Genomic DNA, 14,997 nt, shown 5'->3' with positions numbered 1-14,997 from the left:
TCAGAAGAACTTTGTGACTGCATGCATAGCTGGGCTCTGCGCCATGGAGTGGCGCAGAGAGGAGGAGGAGGAGATGGACAGAGCCAGATGTGTGGCTTCATGCGGCTCTCGTCTTGCGCATTTTCCAAAACATCAGGCACATGCAGCAGGTGGAACACCTGCAGCAGCGCACTGAAGAGCACTGAAATTAGACTTTTAGCCGACTTGTTGTCAGCAATCAAACTGAATGCAGTGCAGCAGGGTTTAACTGTGCGCGTGCTTCTTCCTCCGCCGGACTGGAGGAGGTGCAGAGATGTCGGGCTGCAAGTGAGTCTCCTCTCGCTCCTCTGGTTCTTCTGGCTCAGACTCGTTCTCCCACTCATCGGTTACAAACAGCAGGTGGAACACCTGCAGGAGCGTCCTGAGGAGCTTCAGCAGGAACTGTGGAACAACACTTGGAGCCGAGTTTAATTGTGCGCACGTGACAGAAAACTGATTCGTCGTGGCGCGCAGTGAAATGTGACGCCGCATTACAAGTCGTGTCAAAACTTGACAGTTTCCGTGTCACTTCGTAATAACGTGTGACAGTTTGGGCTCCAAGAACCATCACAGGAACCATTACGACAATTGTCACTTGCTATTAAGGATCACTACTCATCAAGACGGATCAATACGCTCAGTTGCGACCTCCACGACGTGAGACAAAATGAGGGTGGTGTGTGACATTCATTGAAGATTTTTTAACAGGCAAAAACATGCTCCACGAATATCAAGAATATCACGCACCAACACGCACTATTAAGAAACCTATTCAGATGCATTAAGTCACATTAAGAATGTCAGGAATGTGTCACAAATGACAGAAAAAATGACATTCGTAACGCGTCTTGGTTATGTGTAAACGCACCTTTACATGGGAAACAAGGTACCAATAGATTCAGTAGATTCTCACAAATCCAACAAGACCAAGCATTCATGATATCACTCTTAAGGCTATGAAATTGGGCTATTAGTAAAAAAAAGTAGAAAAGGGGGTGTTCACAATAATAGTAGCGTGTCATTCAGTCAGTCAGTTCGTCAATTTTGTGGAACAAACAGGTGTGAATCAGGTGTCCCCTATTTAAGGATGAAGTCAGCACCTGTTGAACATGCTTTTCTCTTTGAAAGCCTGAGGAAAATGGGACGTTCAAGACATTGTTCAGAAGAACAGCGTAGTTTGATTAAAAAGTTGATTGGAGAGGGGAAAACTTAAAAAATTATAGGCTGTTCATCTACAATGCTCTCCAATGCTTTAAAATGGACAAAAAAACCAGAGACGTGTGGAAGAAAACAGAAAACAACCATCAAAATGGATAGAATAATAACCAGAATGGCAAAGGCTCACCCACTGATCGGCTCCAGGATGATCAAAGACAGTCTGGAGTTACCTGTAAGTGCTGTGACAGTTAGAAGATACCTGTGTGAAGCTAATTTATTTGTAAGAATCCCCCGCAAAGTCCCGCTGTTAAATAAAAGACGTGCAGAAGAGGTTACAATTTGCCAAAGAACACATCAACTGGCCTAAAGAGAAATGGAGGAATATTTTGTGGACTGATGAGAGTAAAATTGTTCTTTTTGGGTCCAAGGGAGACAGTTTGTGAGACGACCCCCAAACTCTAAATTCAAACCACAGTTCACAGTGAAGACAGTGAAGCATGGTGGTGCAAGCATTACAGCATTACAACACCCCCTTTTCTACTTTTTTTTTTTTACTAATAGCCCAATTTCATAGCCTTAAGAGTGTGCACATCATGAATGCTTGGTCTTGTTGGATTTGTGAGAATCTACTGAATCTACTGGTACCTTGTTTCCCATGTAACAATCACAAATATACTCAAAACCTGGATTAATCTTTTTAGTCACATAGCACTACTATTATTCTGAACACTAAACTAAAGTTTTGGTGTTGTTAGATCTCAGTGCTGCGTTTGATACCATGGATCATCATATTTTGCTCAATAGGTTGGAGAATTTTTTTGGGACTACTGGAAGTGCCCTTGCCTGGTTGACGTCATATCTGTCCAGTCGTTCTCAATGTGTCTTGTATAATGGCACTACCTCTGACCTTGCTGACATGAGATTTGGGGTTCCACAGGGATCTGTTTTAGGCCCCTTTCTTTTCTCCCTGTATGTGGCACCCCTTGGGCATATAATGCGGAGTTTTGGGATTGCCTTTCATTGTTATGCTGATGATACTCAGTTGTACATGCCAATAACTGCGGGAAATCTCACTCCCATAAAATCCCTGGAGGACTGTCTTCTATCAGTGAGACATTGGATCTCTAGTAACTTCCTACTTTTAAACTTTGATAAGACTGAAATGATGGTTCTTGGTCTAGCGAGACATCGGCATCAGTTTGACCAGCTGGCGCTCAGTCTGGGTTCGTGTGTCATACATCATACGGAAAAAATGAGGAACCTTGGGGTAATTTTTGATCCCACGTTGTCTTTTGACCTCTACATCAGGGATGTTACTAGGACTGCTTTTTTCCATCTGAGAAATATAGCGAGGATCTGCCCCATCCTGTCCATGGCTGATGTTGAGACCCTGATTCTTGCTTTTGTTTCTTCTAGACTAGATTACTGTAATGTTCTATTTTCAGGTTTACCACAGTCCAGCATTAGGGGTCTTCAGCTGGTTCAGAACGCTGCCGCCAGACTTCTGACACGTAGCAGAAGGTCTGAACATATCACACCCATTTTGGCATCTTTGCACTGGCTCCCTGTCTCTGTGAGAGCAGATTTTAAGGTTTTGCTATTGACTTATAACGTTGTTCATGGACTGGCGCCATCTTATTTGGCTGATCTGGTGGAACTCTATGTGCCGGCCCAGGTTTTGCGGTCGCAGGATGCGGGACTTCTCTGTGTTCCCAGGGTGAAGAAGTAGTCAGCAGGTCAAAGAGCCTTTTCGTATTGTGCAACCACCCTGTGGAACAGTCTTCCTGCAACTGTGAGGCAGTCTGAGTCCGTGGTCATTTTTAGGTCAAGACGCAAAGCCTATTTTTATTCTCTTTCTTATGGATAGTTTTTATTTTTATTTGTTTTATTCTTTTACTTCTGTTTTTATTTATGTATTTTAATTTTTTTTAATTCATTTTTAATTATTATTCAATTTTATGTTGACTTGTTTTATGTAAGGCGCCCGAGACGGCTTTTGCTGTGATTTGGCGCATTATAAGCTAATTAAATTAAATTAAACACTACTGTACTACTGCCAAGCTGCAATTTATTGAAAATGTATGTAAATCAGGAGTATATACACTCTACAGCATAGGTCTGTCTTTCTGTCACACTTACAAACTTTATCTGTTTTTACAAAGAATGTCTGAATTGGATTCCATGGAAAGACCACACAAACGTATTTTTATTGATGGAGCCAGGTTCAATCTGAATAGGAGGAGGAGTCTTGTTGACTGAGAATTGAGTTTGATTTTGTAGTTACATTTAAATTTTGTCTATCATTTGGCCTTTTGCAGTATTGTGTTTATACAGTATTGTACTATATGCAAGTGTTGTATAAAAGTGTGCATTTTCCTTATCACTGTGATCTGTAAGGGGCCTGACACCCCAATAAGTGCAGTTGCAGGGAGTGACAGCAAGATGTGCCCACCCAACAATTAATGTGAGATGTTCTGAATAGTGGATGAAACATCAGTGAACAGCAGCTACAGCTGATGACCCTGCAGCTGAACAAGTGAGCACTGGTGGAGGTGAAGAAGGCAGAGATGCTAAGCAGAAAAACAGATCTCCTGTGCGACACATAGATCGATCCTTTCCAATTGTATTATGCATCATATAAATCCATTTGTCTTAAGACACGTATTTTCCTCATTGCTGTGATCCATTTTCATTTTTGTGTTCAGCACAGGCCTGGAAGAAAAGCATTAGTTGTCCACCTGCCTCTGTCAGCCCACAACTGACCAATCAACCAGCAAGACAAGTGTAGCTGGAGCACGTCCTGTTTGAAAACTGAATACAGATGTTCTTGACATGTCTTTGTCAATCAGACAAATCCAACATTTGACAAGAGGAGATATGCCTCTTTTTTCTCAGAGTCCATCTAACATACACTTTTTTTTAATCTCTCCCTGCCAAAAGCTGATTAGTGTCATGCCCGGCCTGGGTCTAGGTCTTAGTCCTTATTTTGCATCCCCTTTTGGCTCACCTCCAGCCCCAGCTTTGATGTATTAGTTATTTTTTTTTCATCATGTGGTTATTTCTGTTCTAGTTTTGCTCTGTTACTTTGTTTTGTTACTTTTCACACTCGAGCCATTGTCCAGTTCCGTTCCAGTTTTGTTCTGCCAGATTGTGTTTTTATTATTGATCATTGTTTATCACTTGTTTATTTTGCTTTTCTCATTTGTGTTATCAGTTATGCTTTTTGTCAGGTTTGTTCTTCTTATACCTCGTTTACCACCTTGTTTTGCTAGTTTTGTTGTGCTTAAGTATTTGTTCCATTTTCAGTTCTCATGTTTGTGGCTAGTTCTTAGTTATGTTATTCTGTCCTCACGCCCCTCCGAGTACGTTCCCACTCCACAGCCCTGCACCTGCTATTGTCTTTGTTTCTCACTTTGTTTCTGTCTGCTTTGTGTTTTCATTCACTCACTCTTGGCACCTGTTCACGCATCTTTGTGCCTTACCTCACTTCACCTTGTGTTGTCCCTCCTCACTTTCTTGCACCATGTATCATCTTTGTTCATTAGCCATGCCTCCTTTCTGGATTGTTCCTCACGTGCACCTTGTTAACTCCTGCCTTATTTAAACACCTCCCAGCCACCACTTCCCTGCCAGTTTGTCGTCGTTAGTACACATCCTAGCTGTTGTATCCAGTCCTGTTTCGCCTAGCCGTGTGTTTTGAAATTTGCTGTTTTTTGACTACGCTTTTCGCCTCATCCCTGATGTCCATGTTTGCTTGTGCTTCTGAACCTTGCTTGAATATGACTGTGTTTTTGCCTGACCCTGTTTGTACCTCCGCTCCGCTGACTGATCACCTGTGTACAGAACCTCAGCCTGTAATAAAGACCACGACCTCTTTTACACGTAAACCTGATCTGGGAGTCTGCATTGCGGGTCCAGACGCTTTGGGTGCCTGGCAGCCGCTCGGCCTGTCAATTAGCTCATTTTGGTTCTTGACTGGCTGAGCATACCTGAATGAACTAATCAGCTTTTGCCAGAGTAGGAGAAGAAGATATGTATGCAAGTTCAGTGGTCTCTGAGGAACAGGGGTAGGAACCACTGCTGCCGGGCATGACATGAGTAGCCCTGTTAACACTCCTAACAGCAAAAGAGAGAAAATGCAGAAATGAATAGAGGAAGAGAAACGGGGAAAAGAAGAAGTTGCAACTAGGGGTATTGGCACAGAGCATGGGGGATCTGGGCACAGAGAGAACACACAAGCTTCAGGGTGGAGGTAGAAAATTGATTGGAACAAAAAGAAATAAATAAATCACAACTCTGTAACAAGAAGGCTGTGCTTTTCTAATTGAAAACAAGCTTCTGTGAAACAAATTAAAAGCCAAAAGCCAGAAAACATCAGATGAGATAAAGAGGGAAGGAGCAGAGAAGAGTGCAAACGGTGTGAGAGAAAGTGAGTTAGAAAGATTAATATATCGAGAAATGGGGTTTCCCATTCAATGTGGCAAGGCATCACAGTCAATTTTCATCATTTCAATTGTGTGGAGTGCAAGCTGAAGGAAAGAATGAGGCGCATACAACGAGAGGAGGAACAGGAGGCCAAAAAGAGCAAAGTTGACTTAATCAGAGTCTCAAAACTGAACATTTACTGTAGACTTACTGTAGTATTATGCATGCGCTATGATTTCTGCACACAGTAGTAAACGGCTCGTGCTTTGATGGTATTAGGTTTTGCCCTGGTGCTAAAGTGGGTTCATGGAACGGACACAGAAGGGGGGGGGTGAGCACTGTGGGGAAGAGGGAACTGAAGCTTGAGGCATTCCTTTTGGCAGATAATTCAAGCTTAAATGGCTCTTATGAGAGCATGAACTTACTAAATAGGTGAAGAGGTGTCAGCACCTGAAAGAACAGAAGTCACCTGCATTTGACTTCATTACTTAAAAGCCAAACAGTATCAAGTTTTTAGGGTCCTCCTGCTTCCTGTCTTACTGAGTGGGTGCAGGACATGGCTGGTAACGAGTGAGCTAAGGTGATGACTGGATGGATCTTTGGGTACCTCTGGAATGACTTTGTGATACAAGAAGTATCACTTGCATTTTTAGGGAACGCTAGCATGATCCACACAGGTGGTAGATCGTGGACTTTCAAGAGGTTGGGATGGATTGGTTGCTTGCCTGCGTGGCAGCGGGATGGCTCCATGGTGTTGAGGATGCAGCACCGTGTGGCACCGGCACATGCTCGCAGACTTGACAGAATTAATCAGCAAATACTTGATGTTAGTGTAAGAACTGGACTTACGACAGCCTTTCTCGTCACTCTTGTCAAAGCAGTCGGGCATTCCGTCACACTGCCATCCGCCAGGGACACATGTCCCATCTCCGCACATAAAATTTCCAGGGATGTTGCACTCTGTGGTGAAGTTATTTCCTGGAAACAGCTGGCTCTCTGATAATGAACAAACACATGGCAAAGAAAAGAAGGGTTGTGGGATGGGTGGATGGAGAAGAGGACAAACTGTTACAGTCTCACTCCATGAAGGAATCAAACAGGGACAGGGACATTGCATTCAAGTGATATTAATCACCAGAGTCAAAACGGATCGTTATCATCTCCAAGCTCTGAAGATAGGGAATATTAAAAGGTAGAGGTTCTATTTAAATCCGCTATCAATGTAGGGTCAAATAAAAACAGGATAACCTCATGAATACAAATGCAGAAGAGGTCTTTTCAGTGTTAAAGCTACTGTGGTGTACATGTTAGTTTAGAGCTGTGTAATAGCACGATAGGGCTGGTTAGGGTACAAACACCTCCAAACAGAACACAAATGAACCTCGGAATACATGCAGAGATACACCCGTGTGGCAAAAATATACACATTCGGTACAAGGCATGCACCTTCAACTAGTTGAGACCATCTGTTGTTGATGCATTGCAGCATAATGGGCTGGAATGTGAAGTGCTGCCTTTAGGCTGAGGTTTGACACTATGCAAAGAGCGTTTTAGCTCGTAAATAAAACTGCAGAGCAGTTACGAGCAGTGTCGGAAAGACTGGCTGTGCAGAAAATGGGTTCAGCTGGTGTGAAACCTGAAACTGATTCAGGAGCTGCACCTGCTACCAAAAGGTTTGGACCTTTAAGTGCGTTTAACTGTCATAGTGACTGATTGAGTAAAATGACAGCCGCCTTCATTCCACACAATTTCTACATGACACAAATGCAAGAAACTGACACAGAGAACGTAAAAGGTGTGATGTGGAACTTTACTTCCAACCAGCAGATGTGGCAGATGTTATGTAAGTGCCATCGTTTGTTCCAATTCACCCAGATTTATTTATACAGTACTAAGGGTGGTGGCCAAGTGGTTAATGCGCTTGGTTTCAGTTCAGAAGGTTCCGGGTTCAAATCCTACCCCTGCCACATTTCTCCATGTAATGTGGAGTTGCGTCAGGAAGGGCATCTGGCATAAAGCTTGTGCCAATTCAACATGCAGATCCACCTTGGATTTGCTGTGGCGACCCAGAGTGCAAACAAGGGAGCAGCCGAAGGGACTTACTTTTTACCAAAGCACAACATAGGTCGCCCTAAGCTGCTGCAAACGAGCAAAGTTTAAATCTTACCTACAGTCCCTCATGAGCAAGCACATTAGCTTCAACAGCTGGAAAAAATAGAGTCAAGAGATTTGAAGTCATCTGACCAATAAAAGAGTAATTCTGACCAATTTTGGTATTCAGTCATTTGTATGTACAGTATTTGTCTGAAATTGTTGACCTTTCTGGAGAACCTCACAGAGGTTCAATGGGAACTCACCATGACCAGATAGTCACCCAAGGAATGTCTGTACAAAATTCCAGAAAAATTCTTTGAATAGTTTTTGAGAAAATCAGAACACAGAGATTTTTGTTAACCAGCCTGTGGGGTCACGGGAACTTTTTAGAATGATTCAATGAAAATCGTGTGAGTTGACACTGATTTGATATGCAGAATTACAGAAAAGTTACACCCCTATTCTACAGGGAACCATTCTATTATGATATATTGTATTACGCCCACAATCCAGAAAAAGTGCAAAAACAGGATGAAATGGCTTACTCTGGCTTGCCTCCTATCAGGCTGGTTTATAAAGTGCAGACCTGGCAATCCACTCAAAAACAAAAGTAAAGCTCCGCCTGGCTGTGTCCTCGGCCAGAACTGTAACAAACACTGCTTCTGCTTCAAATTTTTACCCCGATGGAGCACAATCAAACAGGTTTCAAGCTGTATTCACTAGAAGTACCCTGTTGAAAGATGTCTGCACATGACTAAAGCTGTTAAGACTACATACACCCAGAAGTGACCACGTGATGACGCTGATTTGGCGAATCGGGATTAAATTTTTGAACAGCTTGAAAATTTCACCCCAATTTCAAAACTGGTGCAGATGATGGCAGTAACTACTGCATATACCAAGTTTGTTCAAGATTGACAAAAAATGGATCAAGAAGCTACTATGATGCTTCAAAACACACCCTGATTTGCTATTCAGGATGAAACAGGAAGGAATGGCGCTCTGTGGAATAGCCCCATTATTGAGCAGTTTTTCAGCAATAAATTGAGAAGTGCACAAAATGTCATTTTGGTTCCTTGGGGAGGTCCTTAGAATAATTGAAACAATTCCTATATAGGCTCTGAGGCCCGTTGGTCCCAGTGTTTATCTCCGGATTCTACAGCACCAAGCAGATGAAAGTCTATGACTCCATCTGGATGAGACACCCAGTCCGATACAGGTTCTTCCCCAGCCAAGGCTGGTACCCATTTACAGATGGGTGGACTGAGACAATGCAGATTAAGTGTCTGATCCAAGAACACAGACAGGTAGCATGAGCAGGATTCAAACCCAGGTGTACACACTGGCAGTTCAGCTCCTTATCCATGCATCCATCTGCTCGACAATGACTGAAGGACTGAACGATCAATAATTCAAGGACAATGGCATTTTTGATCACTGTAGGCAGCCACCATAAGAAACAGTGTGAAACAGTGTGAAAAATTAAGATTGTTTTTTTTTTGTGCCAGTCTTGGGGCCCTGGGGCAGCCAAAGAATTTCAATTAAAAGGTTCAACTTACCATGACCAGACAGTCCCCAAGGATTGTTTACGCTAAATTTCAGAAAATTCTATGAACAGATTTTCTGCAATAAACTGAACAGTGTGAACAATTTTTTTTTTTTTTTTTGTCCTCCTTGGGGGCCATTAGAGGCCCATAGGGATTCAGTCAGAAAGTCCAACTTACCATGACCAGACAGTACCCCAAGGATGGCTTGTACCAGATTTCAGAAAAATTCTTTGACCAGTTTTTCAGAAAATCAGACTGTGCACCCCATGTGAGTCTTGGTCCAAAGGATTATAAACTTCCTCATTTTTTGATTATAAAAAGAAACCTGTGTAGTAGCATCTGCACAGACATTAAATTTATTCCTAATCTGCAATTGATAGAAAATGTAAAAGCTTTGGCAACATTTCATGTGCCTTAACAGTATTCACCCTGATAATCATAACTTGCTTTGAATAGCAATTTTAAGCTGACTGGACCAAACCACTTTGATTCATCTTGTTGAAGTACTCACTCACTCACTCATCTTCAACCACTTTTCCGGGTTCGGGTCGCGGAGGCAACAGCTCCACCTGGGGACCGCAGACTTCCGTTTCCCGGGCCACACTGACCACCTCTGACTGGGGGATCCTGAGGCATTCCCATGCCAGTGTGGCGATATAATTTCTCCACCTAGTCCTGGGTTTTCCCTGGGGTCTCCTCCCAGATGGACGTGCCTAGAACACCTCCATAGGGAGGCATCCAGGGGCCATCCTTATCAGATGCCCTAACCACCTCAGCTGGTTCAAGCATCCGCTAAATTTAGTTCCGCTAATTTAGCCCGCTAAATTGTGGAGCTGAATCACACTTAAACAGAATTTGGAGTTTTGACAATGCCCTTTTTTAACAAATGTAAAAAAAAAAAAAAAAAAGACATTTTTACAAATACACATTTATTTGTAAAAACCAACACACACACACGTTACAATAACTTGTCTGTTTTTTTTTTGTTTTTTTTACATATAATTAAATCAATCAATCAGTGATGAGTGGAAGCTCATTTTACCCATACACAATTTGATTCCATGCAATAAAAAGCAACTCAACACAATTATGCAGGTGGTTGGTGTGACAGAGGAAGTTACAGAGGACAGGGTGAGATGGAAACGACTGATCTGCTGTGGCGACCCTTAACGGGAGCAGCAGAAAGAACATTAAATTTCCATGAGAGATTAGCATAAACCAATTGTATAAAATTGGTTGAAAAAAAGTGTATAATCTCCATGTGTCCTTTTTAGTGCTAGCTACAGCAGATTCCTCGTGGTCTCCACAGGTTTCACCAAGCCGTCTCTCTGAGTATTAGCATTTGTAGTACTACCACAGTACTTAACTGCTGCTCTACAAACAACCAGACTTTTTTTTCATCTTTCCATCCTTCTTATAGAATTCAAGTCCATTCTAAACCACTGACCTTAGGTTTGGTGGTGCTCTGTAAATTCAGTCAGTACTGTCGGACTTCAGTACTGTTGCTTTTAGTCGGCAACCCTGCACCAACAGTACTGTGGCAAACCTTGAACCTGACATTTGAACTTCTAGGAGAGTGTGAAGATAACATACCAACTTTATTTATAAAGCACTTTAACACAGCCACTGCTGACAAAATGCTGTACACTAAAACATCCATTAAAACATACATTTAAATAAATGAATACAAAATACAATTTAAAAACTAAGTCTCGCTGGGGCCGAAAGCCAAGGAAGAAAAAATAGGTTTTTAAATGAACTTTAAAATGGGCAGTGAACGAACGGGCCTCTCGAACAGACAAGATGCGATGTGGGAATAGCAGCACAGCAGCTCCACTCAACCGATTTGTAACTGTAAAAATGGTTAACTAACCAGTCCATAGTTCAGTTAAATAGACCAAGGGGTTTGTGCATCAATGAATGTGTCCCTGTTACTGTTAAACAGCTGGTTAAAGATGATTTTTCCTTTTAGGGAACACAATCATACCAACAAAAAACTTACTTATTTGTTGTATATACTGTTTTCTACAGAAGGCATTTTTGGACATAATATTGGTCACTGGTATAGTATATGACATTATATATAACAAATCCTACAAAATCTTATTGTACTGTTGCTTGAAGGAAAGATAGTGCTCTTGCTGTTTCAATATTTCAAAAAAATAAAATAAAGAATAAAATCAGATGACAAATTTACTTTGTGCAGGAGGAATGGGGTTTATATCCTCCATTTATTGCTAACCGAAACACATTCTCGACATGATGATATTCATTACCGAGGGATCCATTGTACACAGAAAAACAAGTATAAAGCTTTGACCTTTGAAAACTTGGGAATTCATAAGCAGAGCTTGCAGGATCCACCCATTTAATTGATATTCACTTGGAAGATGTAGCCAGTTCCCAGAGTGGGGCTCAGGAACTGACGCGCATAAATCATCTGTTCTTACATCATCCCTGTCCTGTTTTACCACAGCAGGTACTGCAAACTCACGTACAGATCCTCCTATAAATGAGACATGACCCATCTGATTCACTGTGGGATGATGCAAAATCCTCTCATTTCTCTTGCAATATAGAATAAATTAAATGAAGGATCAAGAGAGAAGACTCACAATTTACAAGGATTTGAATCTACTCCAGTTATTACCTTCCTGACTGGTAAGAGGACCTGCCAACAGAATTAACATTAACAGAATGTTAATGCTCTTGAGCATTAACATTTAAGGATGATTGAGTGGACAATAATAATAATAATAATAATAATAATAATAAAACAAAAATAGCAGGCTGTTTATACATGTTTCAAAGTTTAGGCTTCATTCCATTCAACATACCTCCAGTAGCTTTAATACAGTGACGATTTTCGCTTTCCAGCGCCAGGCTAATGTGCTTTATTTTGTCATTATTTTAGTGTTTCTTTACTGTTACTTTCACATGCTTCATCTCCAAGTCTGTCATCATAGAAGAGGGCGAAAATTTCAGCAATATGAAGGTCCATTGCTGAAAAAAAAAAATTCTTGCTGTAAGGGGTGATCCCTGCAGTGGAAAACTATGTCGGGAGCCGGTGACTCTCGTGGAGAAAGCTGCACAAGTTTGGAGAAATATGGTAAATGGACTGCATTTACGTATGAAGCACTCTTCTATCTGCATCAGAAGCTCAAAGCACTTTACAATTACACCTCCCATTCACACAGGCACACTCACATACCGATGTCAGGGTGCTGCCTTGCAAGCTGCTCACTACACACTGGGAGCAACTAGCAGATTAAGGACCTTACCAAGGGCCCTGAGGGGATTTTCTGGTCTGGCTGGGTTTTGAACAGAGGACCCTCTGGTCTCAAGCCCAATGCTTTAATACTTAGATCATCACCTCCCCGTATGACAGCAAATAGTTGGAGAGAATATGACGGTGGGTGATGATGGCGGACAGCTCTTTTCGAGATCTGAACATGAGAGCTGTGGTATGGACATGGGACTCGAAACGGCAACCAGCCTTTCGTGTTATGATGTTTATGTTGACCTGTTCACTGACGGACAAATGAAAGAGTCAAACAACACAAATATGATGATGGCTACTAGAGGTTTATTGAACATCATGTAGAACTTGTGAGTATTGAATGGGACAATGACTGTTTAAGTACGAAGCTATGTGAAACTGGTGCAGCAGCCAGACAGCAGAACGATATTCTACATGGATGCTGTGTGCTAACACAGGAGAAGAAAAGTTAGTGGGATGCGGTTGTGTTTCAGTTTATGTATTGATTACTACTTTGTTTGGGCTTATCTTTGTTTGGGCTAAAACTCACCTAAATTGTTATTGTATAAACCGGATACTCGCACTCTACGGACAAAAGCAAAAGCCCCAATGTTTTTGTATGGTTTTCCATGTAATAAACACAGTATATACCAGACTTTGTATAACGGATTTCAGTTTGCATTGGACAAAACTTCCCATCACAATTAAATCCATTAAAAACCCCTAGCATGTACCAGACAGAGCAGTCTGGTCGTGCCCAGTTGCAACAGAGGTACGAAATGAAGTTCAGCACTGACACTAGCCGAGTCAATGAATGTGGGTTTCCTCTATTAAAAGCCCTGGCATTTTTTTTTTGTCAAACCATGCTCAGACCCGGCAGCTAAATGAGACAGGCCTTCTTTATTCAAGGCCGGCGATTATTAATAAAATGCTGCCTGCACTGTAATACAGTGTTAAGTTTCACAAAGATATCCCTGGGCGGGGCAAAACAAACCGCTTTAGATCAGAGCCCTCTGCATGGCTGTGAACCCTCTCCATAGCCTGACGCGCACCTGCTTTAACTATGGAGAACGCAAGGGCTGTGACTGTTCACTTTTACATTTTCAGTCCTTCCTCTCTCGTCATATTTTCACATTTTTTGCAGTGCGCCCACTGATTAAAATTTGGTCATGGATCAAACATGTTTGGCAGAAACGTCCGCAAATGTGACCACCTTTAGAACATGGAGTCAGAAATTGCACATACCAGTAACGTTGGTTCGGAGGTTGATGACTGTATAAACAACTGGAGCTCGTTGACAAATTAATCCAGAAAAAGCCAGTGTTCCTGCAGAAAATTACATTAAGATGCGACAGAGAACTTTAAAAGGGTCATGCGCACGTCAGTGTCATTGCAAGGCCATGAAGTTACGGAGTTGTAGAAGCATAAATCAGTCTTTAGGATTCTAAGGTACCACACCACAGCAGACATCGAAAAAAAGAGCGACTCCACCAAATGTAACCTTTTTAATGCACACAATACCCGGTGCGTATTTAAGGCAGGTGTTTATTTTTTTCAGATGAAGTTTTGACCCGACCATTAAATGAGGCAAGGTGTTGTGAAAGTGTCGTGACACGGACCCACAACAGGGGGCATTAATGAACGGACAATGGATAAGCCAAAAGTAACAATTTAATGTTGTGAATCGCACAACGACGTACAGACAATACAATATGGTGGAATGTCAATTATACACCAGGTGACGTGTGGGCAGGCTCGACGATAGAAGACGCCTGGCGAGAGAAGAGCCGGATCCCACACAGCTTCCACCACCAACGGAGCTGAAGAACACCGGAGCCGCCAAGCCCTGCGCCCCAGGTGGCCGCTGTCTTCAGCAGTCAGACCCGGTACTGCTGGCAGAGAACAGAGACAGTCCTGATGAGTGTGAGTTCGCACACTCAGTAATCCCACAGTCTGTATACAGTTAGGAGGGAAAACCTCCACCTCCAATCACACACTCGTGCAGCTCCTGTGAAACCACTTATCTGGTTTGGGGTGTGAGGCGAAGCCGTCGCAGTCCACACCAAACGCCAATACCGCAGATAAGGACACCGTCACAGGAAAACGGCTGCAAATGAGATCAGACTATTAGTCACAGTTAAGCTTAGTAGAGAAATTACCTGAATGGCAGCTGATTTCTCGGCGGGGAGGTGGGAGTTGTAGCCCGGCCTTTATGGTGGTGGTGAATGAGTAGTGGATGAGTGACAGCTGGTACGGATGAATGAGTGACAGCTGTCACTCCCGGTCGCTCCCGACGCCCTCGTCGTGCGTTGAAGCCCGCACTTCAAGCAGGGCGCCATCTTGTGGGTGGGGGCCAGCAGTACCTCCTCTTCAGCGGCCCACACAACACAAGGCCCGATTCAAAGTCAGGCATTTAATCAAAGAAATGCGTAAGCCTAATTGGTGCTGGGAATTCCCCATAGATCATTCGGCGCCTGCTGACTGTAATTAATCCGT

General features: G+C 42.6%; 1 protein-coding gene across 1 annotated transcript in view; it reads right to left on the bottom strand.

The window, feature by feature from the left end:
• Nucleotides 1-14,997, bottom strand: part of ldlrad3 (low density lipoprotein receptor class A domain containing 3) — a 361,175-nt gene that overhangs the window by 210,107 nt on the left and 136,071 nt on the right. The window contains exon 2 of the mRNA XM_034176853.1: nucleotides 6,451-6,597. Coding sequence (XP_034032744.1) covers nucleotides 6,451-6,597 — 147 coding nt within the window. The remainder of the gene's footprint in view (nucleotides 1-6,450; nucleotides 6,598-14,997) is intronic.

The sequence above is a fragment of the Thalassophryne amazonica genome, chromosome 8 (assembly GCF_902500255.1).
Source record: "Thalassophryne amazonica chromosome 8, fThaAma1.1, whole genome shotgun sequence".
Classification (NCBI taxonomy): Eukaryota; Metazoa; Chordata; class Actinopteri; order Batrachoidiformes; family Batrachoididae; genus Thalassophryne; species Thalassophryne amazonica.
This window is presented reverse-complemented; position numbering and strand designations above follow the sequence as displayed.